This window comes from Trichophyton rubrum, assembly GCF_000151425.1.
Source record: "Trichophyton rubrum CBS 118892 genomic scaffold supercont2.2, whole genome shotgun sequence".
Taxonomy (NCBI): Eukaryota; Fungi; Ascomycota; class Eurotiomycetes; order Onygenales; family Arthrodermataceae; genus Trichophyton; species Trichophyton rubrum.
In genome coordinates this window covers 697,885-721,667 of record NW_003456427.1, presented here as the reverse complement: position 1 = coordinate 721,667, position 23,783 = coordinate 697,885, and the positions used below count along the sequence as shown (strand labels likewise).

Genomic DNA, 23,783 nt, shown 5'->3' with positions numbered 1-23,783 from the left:
CAGCTTTCCCGCAGCAAAAACCCATCCACGACCATCGCAGCTTGGAGAAGAACAAAACACCACCACACACCGGCATTCGAGGTCGATCATTTGCTTACCAGGAGATACTTGGACTGCGTTTTGCTCTACACGCTGATTTGACCGCCGCGGCGGTGTGATCACTCCCCCTTCACAGCTTCATCGGGCAGCGAGCTTTGCGCCGTGAGGACACACGACCTGAAAAAGAAGACCGTCTACTCTGTCGATATCTACTCCATATATAACATAATTCAAGATGTTGGACTTCCTTAAGATAGACTGGCTCAGTCTAACGATTCCCTTGGCCTATCTCGCCGTCCTGGTCGGCTCCCTAGCGACATTTTCCTCCCTCTATCGCAAACGCAAGTCTCGTACGTTGAACCCCCAGAACCTGCCTGCAGTTTTCCACCTTCCTTGCGAAAGATATACTAATAGTTGACCCGATTGCTTGCAGAAAAAGCTAGTTCCCTAAAGCCATGGTTTCCAGCACACCTCCAGCGTGATATATACTTCTCAATTCTCCACATGGAGAAGAAGGCACCCGAGACCATATTGAAGGCTGCACTGCTACACAGGGCAGCAGAAGACATCAAGCGGCTTCTTGAGCTTAGAACCAAGAAAGCCGCATTGGGATCTTTGCTACAGAAGGGTAACGTGGGTGATGACCTGTGGCAACAATTTACAAGAGCAGAGAAAGAAATGGAGGAGGAATTCAGAGACGTGGCATCAGAGGTATGTATTGAATATGTTTATTCTCTTAAACGAACCTAGCAAATGCTAACACATTTCAACGATTAGGCCAACGCCTACACCCCCGGATGGGGCCAAGTTATTTTCCAGTCTGCAAATGAGATGTTCTTGAATAATATGGCACGAACCGATATCAAGGCTCTCCAAGCCACCGTCACAGAAGAAAAGGAATGGTGGGATCGCAAACGGGCCAGCATACAAGAAGGGTTCATGAAAGAACTCGAACAAGAGAAGAGTGGCACAACAGAAAGCTCCAAAACCAAGGGTGGATCTACGGGTGATAATACACAGCCTGGTAGTGACGAGGATACCGTCCTTGTGGATGTGGCTAGCTCTACCGGCTCCGCAGCTGGCTCTGTGAGCGGAGGGGGGAAGAAAAAAAAGAAGGGAAAGAAATAAGCGTTTTGTGTCTTTCGTTCTTCTCCCGTTTCTTTAGACTATATTCCCCCTATGTCTTCGTATTTAACTACCCTTATGCCTTTGTTAATTCTGGTAGAAAAGATCTCTGAAAGTTAACTCCTGTACATCATTACGAATTATAACTATTCTCGAACGAACAATAAACACTATGAAAACCCTTTAAGGTTTATATATTTTATTAGCAAAAGAAAAAAAAAAAAAAAAGATCGATTAATACACATGTCAGTTGCCTGCTGGCGAGAAGGTTAGCTCCAAGGATATCATCGCCTCAACTGATATTACAAGCCTGTCCAAGCAGACTTTGCCAGATGGTCCGTCTTCTTCCTGCTTATTCTTGCCATTCCCATCATCTTCAGTTCTGCCAGGGACTGGTAAAATATTGAGAATGCCACGCGCTCGTCACACCTATCCGCGTCCTCTCCGCCAAGAATTGCATAGAATGCTCTCCATAAGTCATAAACGTTGACCACAGCGCCGGATTCAAGGTAGAGCTGATAGAGAATAGATATTGGTGGCTGGCCTGCCGACAGGGTTTCTATCTCCCCACCTTCCTTCGAGTCCAGATAGTCAAACGGGTGAGACAGTGCTCGTTCAACTGTGTGCCGACACTTAGGAGTAAATGTATTTCGAACGGGAGACTTAAAATCGAATATCAAGCACTCATGCAGGAAAAGATCCTTGGGATTGATCAGTTTCTCGGCAAGGTAATTCTGTATAGAGTCACACAGTCGGTCCACCAATTCACTGTATTTCAATTCCTCATTTGAAAGCTTCGCTTTCCCTTTCGTCAGCTTCACTCTTTGGCCGACAATAGTAGTATTATGCCTCGTTAGCTGTGCGTCATGTTGAGAACGTAGTACGCCTTTAGATTTCTTTGTGCGTATCAATTCTCGGATTTCGTCAAGTATGGCGGCAGATTCAGTTGACAGGTTCGATATTAGCCCAAATGCAGTGTCAAGCTCCTCTGAGTTTAATTTCCTAGCAGCTTCAAGCGTCTCAACCAAAATTTTGGATTCAAGCAGCTCTCCGCCAAGTGCAAGAATGACGCACTCAGAATGGTTCGCTGATTTTTGAGACTTCATGTTGCGAATGAACGCTACCAGCCATTCTACGCAGGTAAAGATATCTCTCATTTTTTGCCGGGAAACAGAAATGCCTAGGTAGGCTTGCTTGGCAAGGATAGTGTCGTCTTTCATCATCTCTTTCGCAGATTCACTGTCCTTGATATCTAAAAGATGTTGCACATGCCTAAGAAAGGAGTAAGTATTCTCAAATTAAAACTAACTTCGAGGGCTTTCTTACTTCCGAAACGAAGGCGTATTCCGAATTGCTTCACATAGTTCAGGCTGGAGCTTTCCCCCCTGTATTTCACCTGCGAGTAGCACTGAAAGTGGATTTGCGAAAAAATGGGCCATATGGGCGTACTTTCATTCATATTAGCAAGTTGTAAAAAGTTTTTATGTGATGCTACACGCACGTACCTTAATAATGTTACCAAATCTTTCGGGGCTTTGAAAGCAATCTCCCGACTTGTCCATCAAAGTATGGCTCACACTGTGTCCGATCCATGGGCCTTCGTTATTGTGGGCAAACAGGGCCGTGAAGATACGATCCACTGAATCCCCGAAATCTTGAAAATCAAAAAGGCGACCTTCTAGCAGTTTTACTGTGGAACGTGGCAGTCTAGACTCGAGGTATGTGACTGATGTCGCTATTCCAAAGAGGAAAACAAAGGGTATACGGTCCAACCATGATCTTTAGTCGGTCAGAATTATGTTCATAGATGGACAGTCAGGGTACCTTACGATAATAGCGTGATCAAGTCAGACAGGACGCTACTATCAAACGCTTCACTGTCCTTAAAAGCAATGACAACCTTCTTCACGCCATTTCTCCTGACACAGGCCAGCATCAAGTCCAGATCACATGGTAATAGTTTCAATCCCTATATATAGTTTAGTCAATGATATCATTGGGTAGAGATAGAGAAGATATTACCGTTTTCGACGTTAAATAGTCGCGGTAGCTATCGATATTCTCCATACTTGTGATGGCAAGTTTGATGATCGTTTTCAAGGCATTCTTGATGTTTGATGTGTCCCCGGAGTCAAGAGTGACTAAACATGCATTGCCTGAACTCCGTAGCTCCTTTCGTAGCCGTTCTAAAAGCCCACCCGTAGATGATATGTTTGATCCCACTGATATGATTCCGGTGGGAATACGTCCATTGTAGCTGCTGCATAGTTAGCACTACTATAAAATGCAGACTGTTTGCATCAATGTGATTCATACATTACTGTCGAAGACTCCTCGATGAAAGCTGCTATATTCTTTAGCACTTCTGAATCCACTTCGCGGAGGATCGACTATATGAACATGTTAGAATTGCAATGAACCATCACTACCCGCTGGACAAACCTGAATTGTGTGCTCTCTATGAGCCCAAAGGTCCCGGAAAAGATCATATCGTAACTTGACGGACTCCTTGGTTTCATATCCATTCAGGAGCGGCACAAACGGGGATATACGGCTCCCTGAGCTTTGGCTGCTCGAGGCATAATTGACCTTTCGTCTTTTATTTGAGGTCCCATTGGTATCATTGTTTTTCTTCGCTGGCTTATAAATATATGATCCCTATTCAACGGTCAGATAGATGAGATCTGAATTGATGTAAAGAGGACAAACCTGGTACTCGAAGCCCGCAAGGCCACCTGCAGCTTCATGGCCACCGGGTTGCATGGTTGAAATATCAAATCCAAGCCATTTAAAGACGGCCGATATCAGCCTCTAGCTGTCTTTTCATTAAATATGTCCGATGTTGATGAATCTATTCCTCTTGCATGCCTTTTGTCGCGTCTCAAGAACAGAAAATAAACAGGTCATGTGCCAAGACTCAATTGGCAGGACAGGCTCGATCTATTTTCAAATTGAAGATCTTGAGCTTTCACATTCATTCATTCAAAATTCGACTCTCAAGCTTCGACTCAAGATTTGAATAGCCTACACTATTCGCTTTCATCTCTAGAATCTCAATGAGCTGAATACCTTCTGCTGCATTCATGCGCCGGCTGACACTCCAGGGAACTCGGTGGCATCCGCATGCGCTCACAACATGCCTCCCCCGTCGCGCTCCGTCGTCTCTCACCCTCCCTCGACCCTTTTCCGGTACACAAATATCCTACTTGCGCGATGGAAAGCCAAAAGTGTCCGTCCGTAACTTTGAAAAGTCGATTACCAACAGCAAGGAATATTTTGAGGTCGATCCAGATACACCGGATGTAGTAGAACATCGCAAAGCGAGAGAGAAACTAAAGAAGCTGGAAACTGAATTAGATGCCCTTAAGGAGGGACCTTTCGCTCTAGATGGCGAGTTTATGAGGAGCTTGTCTGAGGAGGATAGAAAAAGGGCACTGGGAGCTATCACAAAATATGCCGCCGAACACAATTGGGAAGAGGAAGATCGGAGGGACGAACTGCTCAAGAATCGCATGACGGCAGAGTTTGATCAAGCGATAAATAAAGAATTGGAGAGGCTAGAGGCGGAGGAGGAAGAGTTATGGGATCCTACCAAGGAACTGTCTGGCTCGACCAAAACCACGGAGCCCGTCGAGCAGCAAAGGGAATCCTATGAGGTTGAATTGAAAGTTCCAGAGAGTCATCATGTCTATGTCACAAGGTTCAATAAGGCTTTGAAGTCATTAAAAGGCACTCCGAGTCTTGCAGAGAAACAATTCGCCTGGAAATCGTATCGCCGGTGTAAAGAAGCTCTTCCATTCTTCCTTGATATCGCCCCAGAAGAGTCGATATCCATGCTCTGGAAATCACAGCGTTCAAGCTCAAATACAACCGAAAAGATACCTCTTAGTCACCTTATTACTCTCGCCGAGGATTTACTTAGCAGTGGGCGAATTCTCGAGGCGGAGCAATGGGCTGATTATATGGATGCTCTTCTCATGGACGGGCAGCAGGAAAAGGCCCTCGCGCTCTGGAGAGAAAGGGAACCAGACTTGAACGAATACACGCCCTATGAGAAAAAGGAGTATTGGAATATGGGAGTTCGCTTGTTTGTGGCCAATATGAACCCCAAAAGCGCTCAAGATGCTGCATTATTATGCATATCCCTGGACCCGTCCCACAGCCCCCGGATTCTTATTCCAGTTATAAATTGCTGGGCTCAGAGTGGCGATCCTGAAAGTGATGTCCGTGCCTGGACATTATACCTACACTTCAAGACAAGCCTGGGAACAGGAATTACAATGTCCGACTACGATGCAATAAGCGTTGGATTCCTCAATTCTGGCAAAGTCAATATGGCCTTGGCTGTCTTTAAAGATATGATGCTTACAGACCAGAACTCGTCCACTGAGTCGGATGCTCTTTACAAGGCATCATTAGGGCTTGTTGGAAAGCTCCAATCCGACAGTATCAACGAGTCGGATGTCAATAAGATATCGCTTGCATCTTTAACAATTCTTCCCCGGAAATTTCAAAACAAGTTCTTCTACGCCAGCTGGATCAAAAAGCTCATTGGAATGAAAGAGCTTGATGCAGCGGCTAAAGTTGTTGAGCTTATGTATGAGCGAGGGGTGAAACCTGATGCTAAACATCTCAACGGCCTGATCGGAGCATGGCTTCGTGAAGGAAGCGGCTCTAGTAGACAAAAAGCGGAGGAACTTGGATGGGCTATGGTCAGAAAACGAGTCGATCGTATTTGTGGTAATCAGCCAGAGAAATCATCTGTCAACGGCTATTTACCAGAGGGAGCTACACCGGAGTATGAACAACGGACTCTTCCTGACGCTACTATCGAGACGTTTTCCATTCTCTTGTTGCATTATACACGGAGAGATAAGGATGCGCTGATAAATCATCTAGTGGAGTGCCTTGATAAAGCCCAAATTCGACCAAACACGTTCTTCGCCAACCATCTTCTATATAGGGAGTTAAGGAAGCAGAATATATTGGGCGTTTGGTCTGGATATAAGAGCACCATGGCAAACATCAGGCCTGATCTTGAAACGTTTGCTTGCCTCTGGGATTGTGGGAAAATTCAGTATGACAGGACACGCTCTTGTTTCAATGCACAATTCCCCAATGCCCGCGCTTTATACTCTGAAATGAATCAGTGGTATTCAAACTTACCACCGCAACTCCAGAAAAATACCCAAGATGCATTCTCGAAGGACCTCTATGATCATATTATTCGATGCTTCTGTCTTTCTCTTGACCCCGAAGGAACAATCGTTGCTCTCCGTGCCATGAAACAAACATTTGGATTCTTCCCTGATGCCGATACCGCCAGAATCTTAGTATTCCTTGTCGTTAGGTTGATTCCTACTGGCGATGAAGCAACTTTACCGAAACGACGACACAGACGTATTTCTTCCACCCCCCGTGCGAAGGAAAACCTTCAATATGTCGGCAGTCTTCTTAACAAGTTGCGGGAGCAGAAGACAGTGCAAGCCGCTAAAGAGGGAATATACCTAGATGATATGGATCAAGAGTTCCACATGGAGTTCGAGGTAGACCTGATGTGTGATCTGTTAAGACTGGTTTTACGAAGTATGCCGAGAGACTCCGCCGAAATTGAAGAGAGAATACAAGCAGCAGCGCGGCATATGGGCGTGAGTGACCTTTACCTTGGTGAACCTCCTTCATACGATTCATGATCTTTCACTTTCTCCATTCACTTGTAACTTTATAGGCGCCCATTGGATGTGTTACGACGTTATTTGGGGCTTCCTGGAAATAAAATAGGGCATCTACCCAGCGTGGACTGTAATATAGAAGATATTGCTATGTACGATATAATTTAACAGATTATTATTACTACACCCATTGTTCCTTTCTTTGGGAGACCTGGATGTCATATAGGGTGTGGCAACTAATAAGAATACAAGTTATCATGCAAGTTATTGGTAGGTTTTGTATTCAAGAGCAATAAATAGAATAGCCCTGCTTCATGATGTAGCAATTTCCACATGTAACAGAAACCACGGTGTCCCATGTCAAAAAGGCCATAAAAGCCACTGACTCCGAGTAGCTTCTACTTCGGGATGCTCTTGCATATCGGGTTCAGTGGAATTTTCTGTATCCCACGATGGGTCGCCGTCTCCCAGCTCCCAGTCCTCTTCCGGCAAGTCAGAGTCGGGAGACGTAACAGGGTGGAATATATTGTCTGCAACCAACGGCCGGCTACCTTCACTAAAAACCATGGCTTCTCTGCGACGTCTGCGAAGTGCTTGCTCTTCAGCGGAGGTTTCCTGTGGGCGGCTATTAAGCCAGGGTGAAATGCCTGCTGTCGCTTCACCGTCGACCATCCACACGTCACTATCTGCATCTGAGCCGGAATCTGTGGTATCATAAGCCTCATGATCCTCCCTGTAAATCAGGGGGCCATCTCCATCATCGTGAATCTCATCGCCAAATAGGCTTGTGGTATGCTCTTCCATTCTACTTCCCATCAATCCAAACTTTCTCAGGTGTTTCAGCCCTTCTGGTTCCGAGGATAAAGTATTTACTATAGACCCCATCGCCGGATCGTCCGCCCACCATGTTTTCATCATGAATACAATGCTCCGCTTTTTGGATTTGTCACGTAAGACGCAAGGAAAGGGATAGTATGTCAGCCACCGACTGACAACACCAGCTTCTAGTGCATATATAACATTTCCAGGAAGCATCACGCTAAGAGTTTTCAAGGCCTTGTTCTCTCCAGGCGGTCGAGTCTGAGGGCAGATGGGAGATAGTATATCATTAGTCTTTTCGGTATGTTCGTGGAGGAAGTTGCACAGGCAATCGACAAGTGCGCTGAAGGTGGCTACATCTTTCAGCCGCATAGAAACACTCGAACGACCCACTACAGTGTCATAACCGTCAGTCCATAGATCAAAAAGCTTAGTCAAGGCGATGACATACACGCCGAGCTGGTTACAAGAAAATTCAGTGCATTTAGAGCCTTCTCTCTGCGATCCTGGTCATCCCCAGCAAGATCGTCCAAAAGCAATTCTTTCGTCGTCCCCTTAGTTGACCTTTCTGATATAATTCTCAGTGCTCTAAAGATAGAAAGCCAAATTAGACATATGTAGGGGAAGTTTTTTCAGACGGGCCTGGCACTCACGCGGCACGTAGATCAAAGCTAGAGCTTCCTGCGAGCCTCTGGAGTGTCTCTAACCTCAAGGCTAGCAGAAACAAGTCAGCTCCGGGAAGGAAAGTATTACATTGAAAATCGGAGTGGCATACCGTCTTCCGTTGCCTGTCCAATAACTGGATCCTCCTTCTCAATCTTCCTTATTTCAGTGAGGTCCTTTACTTGATAAAGCTCTGCGATGATGCGTTGCGCAGCGAAGAAGAGTGTGACCCCTGGCGGAAACCAGTTAGTATAACTTCATCATGCTCAAGAGACCGGGGGTGGAAGGACTGTACCTAGACAAAGCCATAGCATACGGTCGTTACCAGTGGACGCCATCACTTCTGCATATTCATCTTCAGGCTAGACGATAGCCCCATGGCTTGCTCCTCCGCCGTCCTTCTGTCTGCTGCGTCCTCGCTGCGACTTTTGTTGTTTGTCGTGGATTTTGACGTTTGAAGAAGAGCGCGGCAGAACCCAAAGGCGGTGAGGGCGGGAGCTTATCGATTATCAAAATTTCAACCTTCAACTTTTTTTTTATACGTCGATTTTTAACTACAACACGCACATCAACGCCGCATTTTCTTTTTTTTTTTTTTGGACCGCTAGGAAAAGGACGTTGCTGTGAGGGCAATTGACCATGGCGCCGTCGCAGCTAAAGCAGTTAAAGGCGTCCTTGCGAGAAAAAGGTGTTGTTGGCCCTCAGCTGTCCAAGAAACAGAGACAGAAAAACTCGAAGTCTGGCGCCGCGGCCGAAAATCGCGTGAAACGAAATGCTGCTCTTCAAGCGATACGGGAACAGTTCAATCCTTTCGAAGTCAGAGCTCCTGCGCGGCCGTCGAAGTTTGCGGTCACTACTGCAAGGCCCGAGACCGGCTCAGCGCATCGACCCGGCGTGACAAGAGGGCTGGGAGAAGAAAGGGTAAGCTACTCGTAGCTAGTTTATATATTCATCTTGCTACCTCAGAAGCTAACTGCCAGACACTGTAGAGAAAACAAACACTTCTTAAGGAACTTCAAAGCCGAAATAAGGTCGGTGGCCTCCTCGATCGGAGATTTGGCGAAAATGACCCTTCTATGACACCAGAACAAAGAGCAGCGGAGCGTTACGCCAGAGAGAGCCAAAAGCGATCTAAAAAGGAGGGACTCTTTAACCTTGAAGATGATGAAGAAGAGGAAATGCAACTCACCCACATGGGTCAATCTCTTTTTGACGTCGACGCAGGAAAGGATGACTTCAACGAGGATCTTAGCGACCTAGAGGAAGAGAGTGATGCAGAAATGGGAAAAAAGAGAAAACGCATACTGGAGGAAGTTGATGATATGGAAGGAATGGCTGATGAGGACGAGGACGAAGATGAACAACCAGAAAGGAAGAAGAGCAAAAACGAAGTCATGAAGGAAATTATTGCGAAATCGAAACAGTACAAATATGAGCGCCAGAAGTCCAAAGAAGATGACAATGAACTTCGAGCCATCCTGGATCAAGGCCTGCCGGATGTGTTCGCGATGATGAGAGGCACAAAAACGGCAGAACCCAAGCCCGCACCAGCACAGGTCCCAGAACCTCCCCAGATGAACCCCGATCGGGCAGCCCTACTCGGCGGAAAGGATAGGGATGTGGCAGATCGCGAGTATGATCAGCGGCTAAAGCAAATGGCGTTCGATAAGCGTTCGAAACCTTCAGACCGAACCAAAACAGAGGAGGAGAAGATTGAGGAAGAGGCTAAGCGGTTGCAAGAGCTGGAGAACGAACGGTTGCGACGCATGCGAGGAGAAGAGGAGAGCGACGAGGAGCCTGTCGAAAATGCTGTCGAAGAAGAAGAACCCCAAGATGACTCCGAGCCAGACGACGCCAAAGCATTTGGGCTAGCTCAACCCGAGACGTCAAATGGCTTGTTCGGCGTTGAGGACGAAGATGATTTTATCATTGACAACGACCTTGTGGATAACGAATCTGTTGCCGATATCTCTATCACAGAGAGTGAGGTCGAGTCTGAAGAAGAGGAGGATGATGCCGATGATACTGAGTTCATCGGTGATCTAGAACTTCCTAAAGACAAACCATCCGCATTAGGCGGGACCACATCCAAGGCACCGAACGACTCTTCGCTAGCATTCACCTATCCATGCCCCGAATCTCATGATCAGTTTATTCAGATCTTGAAGGGAGTTGATGTCGAAAATACCCCTGTCGTTATCCAAAGGATACGAGCACTGCACCACGCTAGTCTTCATCCTGATAACAAGGTAAAACTTGGAAATTTTTCCAAAATCCTTGTTGATCATGCAGTATACCTTGCAAATAAATCTACGCGGCCATCATTTGCTATCGTGGAGAGTGTGCTACGACATGTTCATTCCATGGCCAAGACCTATCCCGAGGAAGTTGCAACAAGATTCAGAGCCCAACTCCGCGATATCTCGGAAAATAGACCGTTGGGGCTGCTACCTGGTGATCTTGTTTTGCTTACTGGAGTTGCAACGATTTTCCCTACTTCGGACCATTTCCACGCCGTTGTAACGCCCTCAATCCTTACGATGGGCCGTTACCTAGGCCAAGGACCGGTAAATTCCTTGAATGATATCGCGATTGGGGCATACATTGCCAGTCTCTGTCTTCAATATCAAACATACTCTAAACGATATATGCCCGAGTTCATGAATTTCATCCTCAACTCCCTAACCATCCTTGCACCAAAGGAAAGCAAATCTAACACCGGCTTTTTCCCCGTCCGACTCCCTGAAGTCCAGTTGCGATTACAACTGGATAAAGTTTCCTCTAAGGACCTTCGGAAACTCCAATTTTCGGACATTTTCTCCACAGGCCTGAATGGCAGCGACGCCGAGAACCTTAAGCTCTCTCTGCTTAACATGCTGGTTACTCTTCTTGATAAAGCTACTGAGTTATGGGGCTCCAAGCTGTCGTCTTTTGAGATTTTTGAACCCGCAAGCTCAGTCCTACAACATGTTATCGAATCCTGCCCCAAAACTGCTCTCCCTTCTGCTTTATCAACTCACCTCCATCGATCCCTCAAGACAATCAAAGCGCTTCTCGCCTCCCGTAAAAAGGACAGAAGGCCATTACTACTTCATAACCACCGACCGCTCGCCATAAAATGCAGCATTCCCAAATTTGAGGAATCCTTCAACCCTGACCGACATTACGATCCTGACCGCGAGCGTGCAGAGCTCAGCAAGCTCAAGGCAGAACATAAGCGCGAGAAGAAGGGTGCTATGCGCGAATTGCGCAAAGATGCCAACTTCATTGCTCGCGAGAGCTTGCGTGAGAAGAAAGAGAGGGATGCCGAATATGAGAGGAAATATCGCCGCCTTGTTGCAGAGATACAAGGGGAAGAAGGGCGCGAGGCGAAGTTATATGAGAAAGAGAAGAAGGCGAGAAAGCAGTCACGGAAATAAGTGCATAGAGCTAGAACACCTTGTACACTCTACATTATCTATAGTCGCAACTGAACTCAAAAATATATTAGAAGTAAACTCATGTGCGCTTCAATGTCTATCGACGCCAACACCTTATATACGCTATGCAATATATCATCCATCTATGTACTCAAAAGCATATCTGGGTATCGCTTGAAGAAAAAAAAAAAAAGCAAAAGAAACGAAAAGAAAGATATGAAACACAAAAAAAAGAGAGAGCGTTGCATGGTATCCTCATTGCATCAGGTGCGGTCCAATGCTTGTCAGATAATCGCATTTCCTTTTCAGGTGCTCATCTTCAACTATCATCTTTGTATCATTTGTTTCAAAGTAGAGCCTATGTAATGGCTTCGAGATATCCGTGTCTTGGACACTTGGTTTCCATTCAGGGCTGCCTTTTGCCCGGAACTTGTTGGGGTCCAATGTTCTGATAAAACTCGTCCAATATCCCTGAACAATAGGGACTATCGGGCCATTCTCCGGGCTATTGTATGATGACGCTGCTTTTCGACCAAGGAATGCCGGTCCGAAGATGGCGTTCAATTCGACGGTATGAGTGGCTCCGTAGCCATTCTTCGTAAAGCGGTGATCTTGTGCGTGATACTCGTAATTCCACTTGTCGCTTTTGAACGATTTGCTCATCGTTCGGCATATCGCCATAGCAGGGCAGGTATAGCGCATGTCACCATAGAGCTCACTTAACTGTGTCCAATACGCGCCGGCTCCTTGATATCGAACTTCTGGTTCTGGGTAGAGTTCATGAAGCTTCTCGAAATGATGGTGTTGAAGAGCAGGGAATTGTCGCGAGAGCCAACGGTCGGATTCTTCCATAGTTGATGTGTTATGGGGAGCGAAAATCGTTCCTTCATTTGAGTCGCCTCCCATAACGGTCGGGACGTCGATAAATTTGCCTTGGTTGAAGAGGTTGTAGAACGTGTCTTGAATCAAATCACCATCAATGACTGGGCTGTATGCAAAGAGAGGAGGACCACTGGAGTCGGGCAACGGGACACCCAAGTTGTGCTCCTGCAGCTTGTTGACATTGAGCTTTCGAAGACAGGCCAGTGAATCTTGGTGAGTATCACATCCCGTTCTTTTAACCAAGGTATCATACAAATATTGGGATTGATTATTGGCCAAAGTTGTTCCGAATGATGGCGATCCGGCGATGGCTCCGTGGAATAGGTTGTCATTTCGCCCTCCATAGGCAGTCAGGAGATGTGCAACAGAAGCCGCACCAGCACTATGACCTCCTATCACAACCTGATCAGGGTCGCCACCAAACTAGTAGATTGTTAGCTAAAAGGGCCTCTCCCCAGAGACTTTACTTGAGATGAGGTCCTAGCTTACCTTTGAGATGTACTTCTTAACCCACTTCAGCGCCTTTATTTGATCTTTCAGACCATTATTTAGACTCGCACCCTTCTCTATCTCTTTTCCAGGCAAGAATCCATACAAGGATACACGGTAAGTGAAAGTGACGACGATTATGTTATGCCCCGAAGCAGCAACTAGCCCAGTCCCGTTAAGAAAGGGGTCGCTATTGATATTGAATCCGCCTCCCAGGATGAAGAAAAAGACAGGGAGCTTCGAGTTAGGGTGTGGATTCGACGGTGCAAAAACATTCAAACGCAGACAGTCCTCCGATATCCTTGTCACACTTTTGCTGTTGGTGGAAATGCAATGTGGTCCGCGCTAAAACACAAAAACGGGGAGATGATTAGACGTATATTTTCCACGAGGAACTCCCCGACACTGACACCACATGAATCCAACCATATTCCCATCCAGAAGAAGCTAGACTTACAGAGTTCGCGCGTTGAATACCACCCTCCTTCTTCGGGTCTTGAGGAGCGGCAAATCGCAAGTCTCCTACAGGCGGTGCGGCGTAACGGATTCCAAGCCAGCTTGTGACATTGTAACCTCCTGGAGTACCCAAGTACTTTGCATAGTCAAGCTCGACGAGAGGGCCATTATTCATAGGCTGCGCTTTTGAGCCTCTGTGGTGCAATACCAAGGCAAGAGACACTATTAATGTCGTTAACAGTACGGTCATAGCGCCGACGATGATAATAATAAGTTTCTTTCTTGACTTGCGAGGACGCTGTTCCTGTGCTGGTTCCGACTTGTCCACAGGAAGTTTGTTAAGCGGAACGAGATTTGTTGAAGGAGTTGGTGAAGGTGAATATATAGAGGAGCCGGGGGAGCCAGGCGCAGGCTGAGAAGAGCCCGGCAGCACCATTTTGGTCGATTGTGAAGACATTTTGCGGCTTTTTTTTTTTTAACGCTGGTTGACCTTGGTGAGTCCGCGGCAGAGGCTTGAAACTGCCAACGGTGAATGCTACGGCAGACCAGCGAATAAATGCGAGTGGACAAAGAGAATAGAAATGGTATAAGAGGTTCAGGTTTATGCACGAATCTTTGTCATCGAGGTGACAGATCTTGGTGGTCACAACGGGTTGCAAGACGGCATATTTCTTTCTAAGCGATTAGAAAGAGTAAAGGGTTCGTGATAATCAAACGAGCGGCAGCCCCTTTATGCCAAATGACGCCGGATTCGCACTGTTCGCGGTATAGAGTATAGTTGAACGAAAGTGAGCAATATAATATAACAAAAAGAAAGGAGAAACGGCTTCATCAAGCGTGAATAAAATCCAATAATCTGTGAAGGATCGTAGCCGCGATGGAAGGAGAAGAGAATATTTCGATGTGTAAAAAAAGAGCGCAGAGAGAGGTCGATAACGGAGAGCGCGCTCCGTATAGTAAGAAGAGCACTCTCAAGGCCGCTCTTGTGGCGAGGGGGCGCAGGGGATTTATTTAAGCTTGCATAGCGTTAGCTCGCCTGCTTCCCCATGGCAAGCGTCCTTGGGGAGGAAACGGTCGATGGAACCATCCAGCTGTTGGATCTCGAGAGCGAGGAAGACGGGGGGAGATAAGCAACAGCCTCTCCTACTAACTGTTTGTCGCTAGGGCAATCAAGGCTTGGGTGACGTGGACTTGCATTGGACGGGAACGAGCGATGGGAAATTCGTGCAACAGCCCGTCCTGCTGGAAAATAAGTGTGAGCCTGTTACGGGGTTTAAGAACGGAAATTTCTTTTTTTTTTTCCTCTCCCTCTCTTTTTTAGCTATAATCCACTCTTCCACTGGTGGGAATCCGCGAGACCTCTTTCAGTAGTGGGAGGAACTGGAGCGAAGAGCACTGCTGCCACAATATGCCACCATGCTAATCAGTCCATCATAACTGGCCAGAGTCGCCGTGATCTGAGGGAGACAAACACGCCAGCTTTGCCGTCGAGGGGCACCATCAGGCTAGGCTTTCGCAGAACCAACAACCACCGCTTTTTGCCTGTTGCGTTGCGTTGCGTTTGCGTTGTGAGAGCCTGGTACTTATGAGCCGTCAAGCTTAGCCCTTGTCAGTCGAACCTTGATGAAAAGCTTGAACGGGGGCTGGATCGGGCTGCATGGGGATGATGCACGCACCGCCCCTTCATTGGCTGCTCGCAGTGATGCAGGAGTGGCTTTGCATGCATTATTCAAAGCAGCCGCGTCGATGGGGGCTGAGGTGAAGCCTTCTCTCAGAGTACTCCATACTAGTACTAGTACTTGGTACTCCGTACTCTGGTTAATCATTCATTAACGGGATAAGCCCATGCATCCGATAATTAATTTAACAGTCATCTCACGCACCGACGGGTTGGGGTTGGTTATGTGCGCTGACGTGGATGCGATGCAACAATCAGCGGATATCCTGCACGCCGAAAATCAGATCAGCTCGCCTCTCCAGTGAAGAGTTTGAGTTAGCGAAGAGCCAACAGCTTGTATCTCCGATCGCCCATGCCGAAAGGCGACGGCGATTCGACCCTTTTTTGCAGTATCGCTGGCGCTGGACGGGAGAAGGGGCATCAGAGTTTCAGTAATCAGCACCAGAAGTCAAAAAAAAGAAAAAGATAGCTCGGAATTGGAGGCTCTGACTGGTTAGCTTCACATGTTCCAGTCATCCGTCGCAGCTAGTCCCAGAGAAGGAAACAAGCCCACGTACGCAAGGGAGAGGCTGTTATTCATAGCTTCGACCCCTGGCTCATCATAACTTAGTGGTGTCCCGTTGGCATAAACCGATGTGATCCCTCTGCCTCCTCTCTCACCAGGCCCGGCGTGAGTGTTCTTGGGGCAGAGTGTACGTACGAAGTACGGGGGCCTCCGCACTTCGTACAACCCGATTAACAGCCGTTCTCCTGATGAACCTCAGCTTCTCAACGACAAAACAGACTTGTGGCGTCCGTCCCTTCAAAAAGGGAAAAAAAAAAACAAAAGAATCTCACTTAAATAAAATCCCTGGTCCTAGAAGCAGCAAAAGCTTAACATCCTGGCCTTCGAAAACTTAAGCTAGTAGCAAGGCGGAGGTCTGTTCCAGGGGCCGCCCTTTGGTCGCACTTGGTTGCACCAATTTACTCCAGAAAAAAAAAACATCAAAATGACTCAGTTGGAGTGGGATATTCCACCCTCCTCCTCCTCGCCCTTCGCAGTTAACTGTTGGGATCTGAACAGAGGAAGATTGGGCTTTGGCTTCAATTGACAGGCTGCGGAAAACGAAGGCTTCTCCGAGATACTGGTTGTTTAATAGAGGTTCAGCGCCGGAGGTCCACTTGGTCGTAGGATGTCTTTCCTTTCTTCTCATACAGCCTTGTCTCCTACCTGAGATTCTCGCCTACTCTTCTCAAAACGGCGTCTGCTGCGAGATCATGTTGAACCACCTGTCAGTCCTAGGAGGGGCAAAGTAATCGTCGCTAGTTCTGATTGCATGCGGAGAATGTTGTGATCTCCAAAGTTCGGGTGCCTCTCTTTACCATCTCCCGAGACATTTTGACCCAAAATAACGACCTTGATGTCTAACTTCAGGCCAAAAATAACAGATTTTATCATGGGACCTCGGGGGCAACGGAAGCTGGCGGAACCGCTAAAGACAACCGCTGGGGCAGACCAGGGGAGTATCGGTGGTCAATGATATATAAAAATGTGATCAGGTCACTGACAGGCCCCTTAAGCGAAAATTCGTATGAGATTATTAACTAGCACATCGCGATTTAGTACCAGCAAATATGCCCACTTCGGCTACAACCTACAAGTACCCTCACGATCACCTAACCACTAGTTAGTTAACCCACGACTACCTTGGGCGAAGGACTTGTCTGTGTTTGCTATGGGCAAACAGTTGGTTCATTCGACGGCGCTTTGTCCCTATGGCTGGCTACCACGGCTGTTCCGCAATTTCCTTGTTTCCCTGAGTTAAGCCGTCATGACGAAGTCGGCACCCACGTGGTGCGAACAGATGGAGTAGTTTGCATTAGTATGCGGAGTGCCGAACGGCTAATTGGGCAGCTAACTAGCTATCAAGCGATTCCAAGCAATTATTAGAACTAATTGTTTTTCGATTTTAAGCGTTCTCCTGGAAATGTGAGCGTGAAATTCCCCAGGCTAATCAAGCATGAAAATAACGCTTTGGCGGCGAGAATCTGCCCTGTAAGGCATCGCTGGAGTCCGAGTTACTGCTTGGGATGACCAGCCGAACGCTAGTTCCTGAGGCAATTTTGAGAGTGGATTTATTAGGTGACAACCGGAGTAAGCGACCAACTTTCGTACCAAATTGGATCTTTTACCAGATTGATAAGATCCTTTCAACCAGGCCAATGGCGATTCGTACAGGTGAATCTGCCAAGCAGGCAGTATTGGGGCGCCACAAGGAGCTATAGAAACATATAAACGAACACCGCTACCGACTTGAACGAGGATGGGGTTGAAGCAGGACGGCAGGACGGATTGATCCCAACGGAGTGTCTGACGGGCTCACTAGACTTATCGCTCTCTAGACAATACTTATGATGCCAAATTGTCTGAATGCACCTTAGCCTTATATGCTATGTGGCTAGGTGAGCGTGTTAAGCGGATAACACATTTGCGTACTCCGTATGAGAGGGCAGTTCCGTGTTCCCGCCTGGCAAGGCAAATTCTGCACAGCTGAGTTGCCTCCTCGATTTTATACTGGAATATACATATTCCGTAATATCTCCTTCCAGTTTAGATGATGCCCAGCCAGTTAGACCGGCGATTATTTCGTTCTCAGTGACCTGCTACGGCCTAGGGGGGCTTTGGCATCGGCCGCACGGGGCCTTTGCAGATCTATCCAGTTCACATGACTATTGGGCTTGAAGAACGCATTGCTCTTGTGTGTCGAAGCCTATTGACGGAGGTCAGTCCCGGAAAGGTCTTGACGAGGATATCAGTTCATCCTCATCATGGCTTGACGTTGATGAAGTCCAGAGACGAAACAAATATCCGCCAAGAAATTAGGTTCGTATTTCCACGTGATAGTGAAATAAACAAATTGAAACAATTACAATACAAACTTTGAATAACTCAAAAGCTCCGCTATATGATTGGCTATTAGCTTAAACTCTCCCCATTTTTCAGCCAATAAAAGCCTAAGAATACTTAACTATTCTGATGCATTTTATTGGATCTTACTTTCTTGGCTGTGAACGAGGCATCTCAAGGCATCTCAATTGTATAAAAGTTGCTATATGACTGTGAACTGGCCGTGATACTTCGATTTAGCGTCATACTCTTTCTCAAAAAGCATTCTGTTGATAATGATGCGTTGACCCTCCACATCCTCGATAGCTCCTCGAACTATATCCTTGGTTACATTTCGTAACAGTGCCCACCAACGAGCCCATTTTGGAATCTTTATCCCCTCGGTTACTGACCAGGATGTTGGAACACTTATTCATGTCGTCGGCGCACCCATGGCCGGTTACAAACTTGAATTCAAAAGAAACTATTCTCTGAAAGACACCCAACAACAGTATACTAGATATGATATTGGGCAGTTAGATTCTCAGTACATTGAGGATTCCGCAGGTGGTGCATTAATTAGAGACTCCGTGCCAAAGGGCGCAGTGGAGGTTGCGGCTAGTCAAATTCCCCCGCCAGGAATCAGCCAAAACTTCCTAGCCCCCGTTAATGACGTAGGTAAATCCGGGATATTTGCCGAAAGTATAAATACAAGGCTTGCTAACCAGGTTTATGTCCAGACTACCAATAAAAGGTGCCAGGAATGGACGATGGAATATACCCGTCATCTTGTGCATCTTGGGTATCTCGATGCGGAGGCCATCCAACTCGTACAGTCCAAGCGTGATCCCGCAACTCATGGTATTGGCTTGCAACCACTTGGAAGGGGTTAGAGTCACAGCAGGGACAGCATCTAAGTTGTTACAGTAAGGGAGCGAGGTGCTAGGATATCCTAGGCGGAAGTGAGCATAGCCTATTATAGGTAGCAGTGCTTGGTTGTCAGCAAGCTGTCAGCTGCTAATGGCTTACGCTTCATCCCAATGCAGCACCTCCCTAAGTAAACGAACTAGAAGGTACGAGGAGCCTGATGAACTTGCAATGTAAATTCTGACCAAGGTTTCCTGGATGTCACACCACTCCTATTTGCAGTATATATTCTGCAAACGCGTTAAATTCTGGTGTTAATTGGTCCAGGAATTCTGGTATCCAAACAGTGCGCCAGACATCATTATGGTTCGCCGTGTATAGAGCCTTGCAGTACTCCCAGCAGTCAGGATACCAGCCAGCATGCGCCCAATCAATTATAGCAAGTATACGCGGGCTTGTGCCAGTGGAGATAATAATGTTGCCCAGGTGAAAACCACCGTGTGTAATTTCAATCATTCCATTATCAGGCGGATATTCTCGATAAGGGTCTTTGTATTTAGCTTCCTTGGGGAGCCAGTGTTGAGGCAATGCAGAAAATCAGTAATTAAAGTCTTTGATTGGTTTATAAGACCCGGTCCACAGCATTGATTGCGAAACGTGGTCACGCAGGGGGCCACAGGTGATAGACCTTACAAAGTGTCAGAATAGCGCAACCAAGCATGCATTCTAAGGCTTAAATATACCGATAAACTAGTCTGTAGGGTCCTGTTCAACCTGCCGAAGCATTGAAGCAATGTCTTTCAGGTGGCTACAAATAGATGACCTCTCCTAGTCTGTTAGATAGTCCCACTTATCTTGCAACGTTTCTCTCCTTATAAGCTCCATATAAATAGATACACAACTCCCTTGAACTTTCCAACCGTATATCTCCGGACCTGGGACATTTCCGAAAAACTTTTTCAATAACATACGGAGGCACAAGCTTCTTCTATAGCCACGGACGAGCCAAATTTGACAATGAGATTTAAAGCCTCAAATCTAGCTAGGGCTGGACGAGGGCGAGTGTTGAAGTTTGGAGATTGAACTGTAACTTCCGAAGGTTTCGGAAGGATCTTGTTGCCTCTGAAAAAAGACGACTCAAGAAAGTTAACCTCCTTTTCTTTTGCTCTGGCAAGTTCGGAGCAGTCAAGCTCAAGCCTGAAAGCCATATTAGGGCCACACCCAGTATCAGAAATGGTGTCTTGTACACAGTGAAACGACGGATGGAGAAGAAGTGCATCAAAATTATACTGCTTACTAACCAATTTGGACATTCATCTTATTTACGTCACGTGACTAGTTATGGATCCACTCCTCATAATAATAGACTTTGGGCTACTCCGTAAAGTTATTTATATTAGGTAATCCAATATCCGGTCCTTGCCGAGGTACACGAGGCTTGGCGCCTCGTTCCCCAGGTTCGGCGTTTTTGGTTTTTGCAACGACAACCTTGAAAGAAAAGCAGATCGAGACAGACATAAACATACTTACATACATATATCGCACGAGAAGGAGACAAGCAGCTTGCTTGATGTCGGCTAAAGGATGTTTGTGAGACGGGGATATTTGTGTTTTACCTGCTGCAGCCGTGTAACGATGGCAGAGGCCGGCCAATGCAGATGCCCAAATACGAGCGTAGGTTATTCCACTGAGGAGAAGAGCTTAGCTGAATGCTTAATAGATCCCAATTTCGAGTATTCTGAAGCGAGATGCACCAACTCTCGGGCTTTCAAAAATCACAAGAAGTTTGGATCACAGCTTCCGATGCGTTATCAGGGCACCCTTGACCCTTATATACATCTGTTCTGTGTTAAACGCTTTGAGTAAGAGAAACTAGCATGGTCTTCTCGACGAAAAGAAACTCTGCTGGTCCGCGCAGAAGAATTCTGGAAAACCCCTGTGAGCTGCTGACTTGGCACTTGCCTAATGTAGCTGGTCACGCCGATCCTCTAATTTCGCCAGGGGTTGAAGATGGCAATTTAGCTGTCAAGATGCGAGTTTCTGTCCTGGAAACCGTTGCTAACAGAGCATGGAATGGCTAGGATGCGGGAGAAACATACGAGCCTGGAAGCATGGGGATGGATTCAATTTGTTTGCGGGGTCGATCCGGGGTGGACAGCCAGGTTGGTATAAAGGCATGGAATGATTCCCACTTCTTTCCTCCTTTTCAGGTCGAATCTCTTTTCCACCTCTTCCTCCTGTTGCCGTGTTCCAGGCAGTGTGGTCCATAGCATTATCGATCAGGATGTTGTTCACCAGCACTGCCGTTGCTGCTCTGAGCAGCGCATTGCTCATCCAGCCCGCCCTTGCTGCCCCCAACGGCCTTCCCTCGCGCGGCGGCTCCCATCATGGCCCCAAGGCTCCCTTCGAGGTGCTGGATCCCCAAAATTGGGTCAATCCTGATAATATGACCTGGGCCGATTTTAAGTCTCCTCCAGGCACCAAATGGAACGACCCTTCTCGAAAGGGCTCGATCCGCAACTTCAACATCGCCCTGGTAAATGTCGACTATCCTGATAAGCCATTTACCATCACAATGGCACCAGGATCCGACGTTTTCAAGAATCCTCAGCCGGGTTCACCAAACGTAACTCGAAGTCAAGTTCCCGCCTTCTACCGCGATTTCCTTAACAAGCCGGGTAAACTCAACCGCGGCCATACACTTCATGAATACTGGATGGAGGACTCGAACGGACGCTTCGGTGTCGACTTGACCACGTTTGGAGTGTACAAGATGCCATTGAAGTCGTATCAGTACGGCATTGGCGAGTCAATGAACGCTGGTGCTTGCCCCATTGGAGAAACCTGCTACTACGAAATCCGTGATGATGCCCTCGGTGCCTGGCGCAAGGATATTGGCGAAGAGAAGGCCAAGTCATTTGAGCTGGTCTTCATCCTGTCTGCTGGTCAGGATGAGTCCTCTACCTGGCAGGAGTTTGGCGAGATCATGTTCCAGAACAAGGAAGATGTCCCTGCTGCCTTTGGCCCTCCACCAGGTAACGGCACAGGAAACATGACTCTGCCCAACTATGCTAAAACTCGCTATGTCGAATGGACCTCGTGGGCTTCTGCATCTGCCATCTGGCCAAATGCTGGCGATGGTTCCTCTACCCAGGCTGAAAGCTCTGGAATGGGCACCTTTGCCCACGAGCTCAGCCATCTTCTCAATGTTGGAGACAACTATAACAATCCCTACGGCAAACCGCTCCGCCGTTCCTACACTGGCCCATGGTCTATGATGTCTCGCGGCTCCTTCAATGGACCCGGAGGCCCGCATACCCGCTGGCAAGTCCCTCCACTTCAGGGTGGTTCCATGGGGTCCCAGCATACCTTCCATGATAAGATAAGACTTGGATTAACCACAAAGGATAGCGCCCTGAACATTTCCCGTGAGGCCTTGGCTGAGTCTGGTCTCATTGTCGCTCGCGTCACTGCCCGTGTCATTGTACCTAAGCCTGGTGATTTGATCGGAATCCACGTTGCCATGAACAAGGACAAGTCTCCTAAATGCGACGTCAATACTGACATTTACTGCGATGGTAATGATTACCAAAATTATAACGTCGAAGTCATTGACCGCATGGGCGCTGATTCCTTCTGCCCTGACTCTGGAGTCATGCTCAGCAAGACCAGGGACAGAGCGTTCTCAAACTACCAGTGGACCATTGATGCCAACCCACAAGACATCAAGCAAGTTGACTTCCACTGCCCAGACGGCACACCCGCCATGATCAGCCTTGGCGACTACCGCCAGCTGGCTGATGCTCTGTTCCATGCTGGAACTCGCTCTGGTAGCCAGTACGAATACACTGACAAGGTCAACAATCTCCAGTTTTACATTATTGAGCCCCACCGCGACGAGGTGGGCGTCCTCTCCTACACCACTGCTGTCCGCTATGTCGGCGGTAAGGATCCCCATAAGCGCGGTGTCAAGCTCGATAAGAACGCAAAGGTTATCTCCAGCAACACCAAGCCAACCGACAAGGGTGTGACCTGCTCCTTCACCCTGCACAACACTGGCACCTACAACCCAGCTGCTGGCAAGGCTAAGCACCCTCAGGATGTTACTGCATATCTCAAGTCTGATGTTTACCGCCTCAAAGCCACCGTTGAGGGCCGTGGCTGGAGGGTCGAGGTTCCAAATGCCCTGGCTACCGCTGAGTTTGGCAAGACTGTCACTGTCTCTGTGGCGGTTGGCGCCGAAAATTCTGCTCAAGATAAAGCCAAGGTCACTCTCACTGCTACCTCAGAGGCGGACCCTTCGAAGTTCGCTACCGCTGAGTGCAAAGTGAACAAGTTCCGCAACTAGAGTCTATCTCTCCTTTGCGCGCCATTCTAATGATCTTCTTCCAGTTCAGCCGTGCCTTACCGGCTTTAGCTTTGTATATACGTGGTAGCATAGCTACCCAGACCACAATAAATTCTGATCCAACTAGTATATTCTCTTTTGATCCAAGTGAGTGAAAATTAGATTCTTCCTGGGAACATCTGCGTTATAAGCACGCTTCCATGAATCGGGCAGCCGGATGTCGGGTAAATAAAGGCTTATATAAGCCACGGAATAAACTTAACTCCGACAATCCCACACGTCATAGGCGATCCATTTTGGGAAGGCGGTCAGCCATGACCTTATTTTCGTTTATTTTATTTTTATTTTTAATTATTCTTTTTCCAACGTCACCTCTTCCATCTCACCAAAATCCTGAGATTCATAGCAGCCAGAAGGGCTGGATATCGCAGCTTTTTCCTGAGTGTATTCGCAGTGTGCT

General features: G+C 47.3%; 9 protein-coding genes across 9 annotated transcripts; 5 read left to right on the top strand and 4 right to left on the bottom strand.

Moving 5' to 3' along the window:
- Positions 1-274: 274 nt before the first annotated feature.
- On the top strand, positions 275-1,167 carry TERG_01816 (uncharacterized protein; the record flags this gene model as incomplete). Its single annotated transcript, XM_003237046.1, has 3 exons — positions 275-389; positions 473-750; positions 817-1,167. 3 exons carry the CDS (start codon positions 275-277, stop codon positions 1,165-1,167), a joined length of 744 nt encoding a protein of 247 aa, XP_003237094.1.
- Positions 1,168-1,466: 299 nt separating this feature from the next.
- Positions 1,467-2,387, bottom strand: TERG_01815 (uncharacterized protein; the record flags this gene model as incomplete). The annotated part of the gene is made up of 1 exon (XM_003237045.2): positions 1,467-2,387. One exon carries the CDS (start codon positions 2,385-2,387, stop codon positions 1,467-1,469), a length of 921 nt encoding a protein of 306 aa, XP_003237093.2.
- Positions 2,388-4,247: 1,860 nt separating this feature from the next.
- On the top strand, positions 4,248-6,857 carry TERG_01814 (uncharacterized protein; the record flags this gene model as incomplete). The annotated part of the gene is made up of 1 exon (XM_003237044.1): positions 4,248-6,857. One exon carries the CDS (start codon positions 4,248-4,250, stop codon positions 6,855-6,857), a length of 2,610 nt encoding a protein of 869 aa, XP_003237092.1.
- Positions 6,858-7,196: 339 nt separating this feature from the next.
- Positions 7,197-8,656, bottom strand: TERG_01813 (uncharacterized protein; the record flags this gene model as incomplete). Its single annotated transcript, XM_003237043.1, has 5 exons — positions 7,197-8,047; positions 8,107-8,243; positions 8,309-8,369; positions 8,431-8,550; positions 8,614-8,656. 5 exons carry the CDS (start codon positions 8,654-8,656, stop codon positions 7,197-7,199), a joined length of 1,212 nt encoding a protein of 403 aa, XP_003237091.1.
- A 301-nt stretch (positions 8,657-8,957) lies between these two features.
- Positions 8,958-11,737, top strand: TERG_01812 (uncharacterized protein; the record flags this gene model as incomplete). Its single annotated transcript, XM_003237042.1, has 2 exons — positions 8,958-9,239; positions 9,308-11,737. 2 exons carry the CDS (start codon positions 8,958-8,960, stop codon positions 11,735-11,737), a joined length of 2,712 nt encoding a protein of 903 aa, XP_003237090.1.
- Positions 11,738-11,992: 255 nt separating this feature from the next.
- On the bottom strand, positions 11,993-14,021 carry TERG_01811 (uncharacterized protein; the record flags this gene model as incomplete). Its single annotated transcript, XM_003237041.1, has 3 exons — positions 11,993-13,042; positions 13,109-13,453; positions 13,566-14,021. 3 exons carry the CDS (start codon positions 14,019-14,021, stop codon positions 11,993-11,995), a joined length of 1,851 nt encoding a protein of 616 aa, XP_003237089.1.
- Positions 14,022-18,560: 4,539 nt separating this feature from the next.
- On the top strand, positions 18,561-19,001 carry TERG_01807 (uncharacterized protein; the record flags this gene model as incomplete). Its single annotated transcript, XM_047747811.1, has 1 exon — positions 18,561-19,001. The coding sequence occupies one exon, from the start codon at positions 18,561-18,563 to the stop codon at positions 18,999-19,001; it is 441 nt and encodes a 146-aa protein (XP_047603776.1).
- Positions 19,002-19,934: 933 nt separating this feature from the next.
- On the bottom strand, positions 19,935-20,183 carry TERG_01806 (uncharacterized protein; the record flags this gene model as incomplete). The annotated part of the gene is made up of 1 exon (XM_003237036.2): positions 19,935-20,183. One exon carries the CDS (start codon positions 20,181-20,183, stop codon positions 19,935-19,937), a length of 249 nt encoding a protein of 82 aa, XP_003237084.2.
- Positions 20,184-21,259: 1,076 nt separating this feature from the next.
- On the top strand, positions 21,260-23,507 carry TERG_01805 (uncharacterized protein; the record flags this gene model as incomplete). Its single annotated transcript, XM_003237035.2, has 1 exon — positions 21,260-23,507. One exon carries the CDS (start codon positions 21,260-21,262, stop codon positions 23,321-23,323), a length of 2,064 nt encoding a protein of 687 aa, XP_003237083.1. The 3' UTR covers positions 23,324-23,507.
- Between the last annotated feature and the right edge of the window lie 276 nt (positions 23,508-23,783).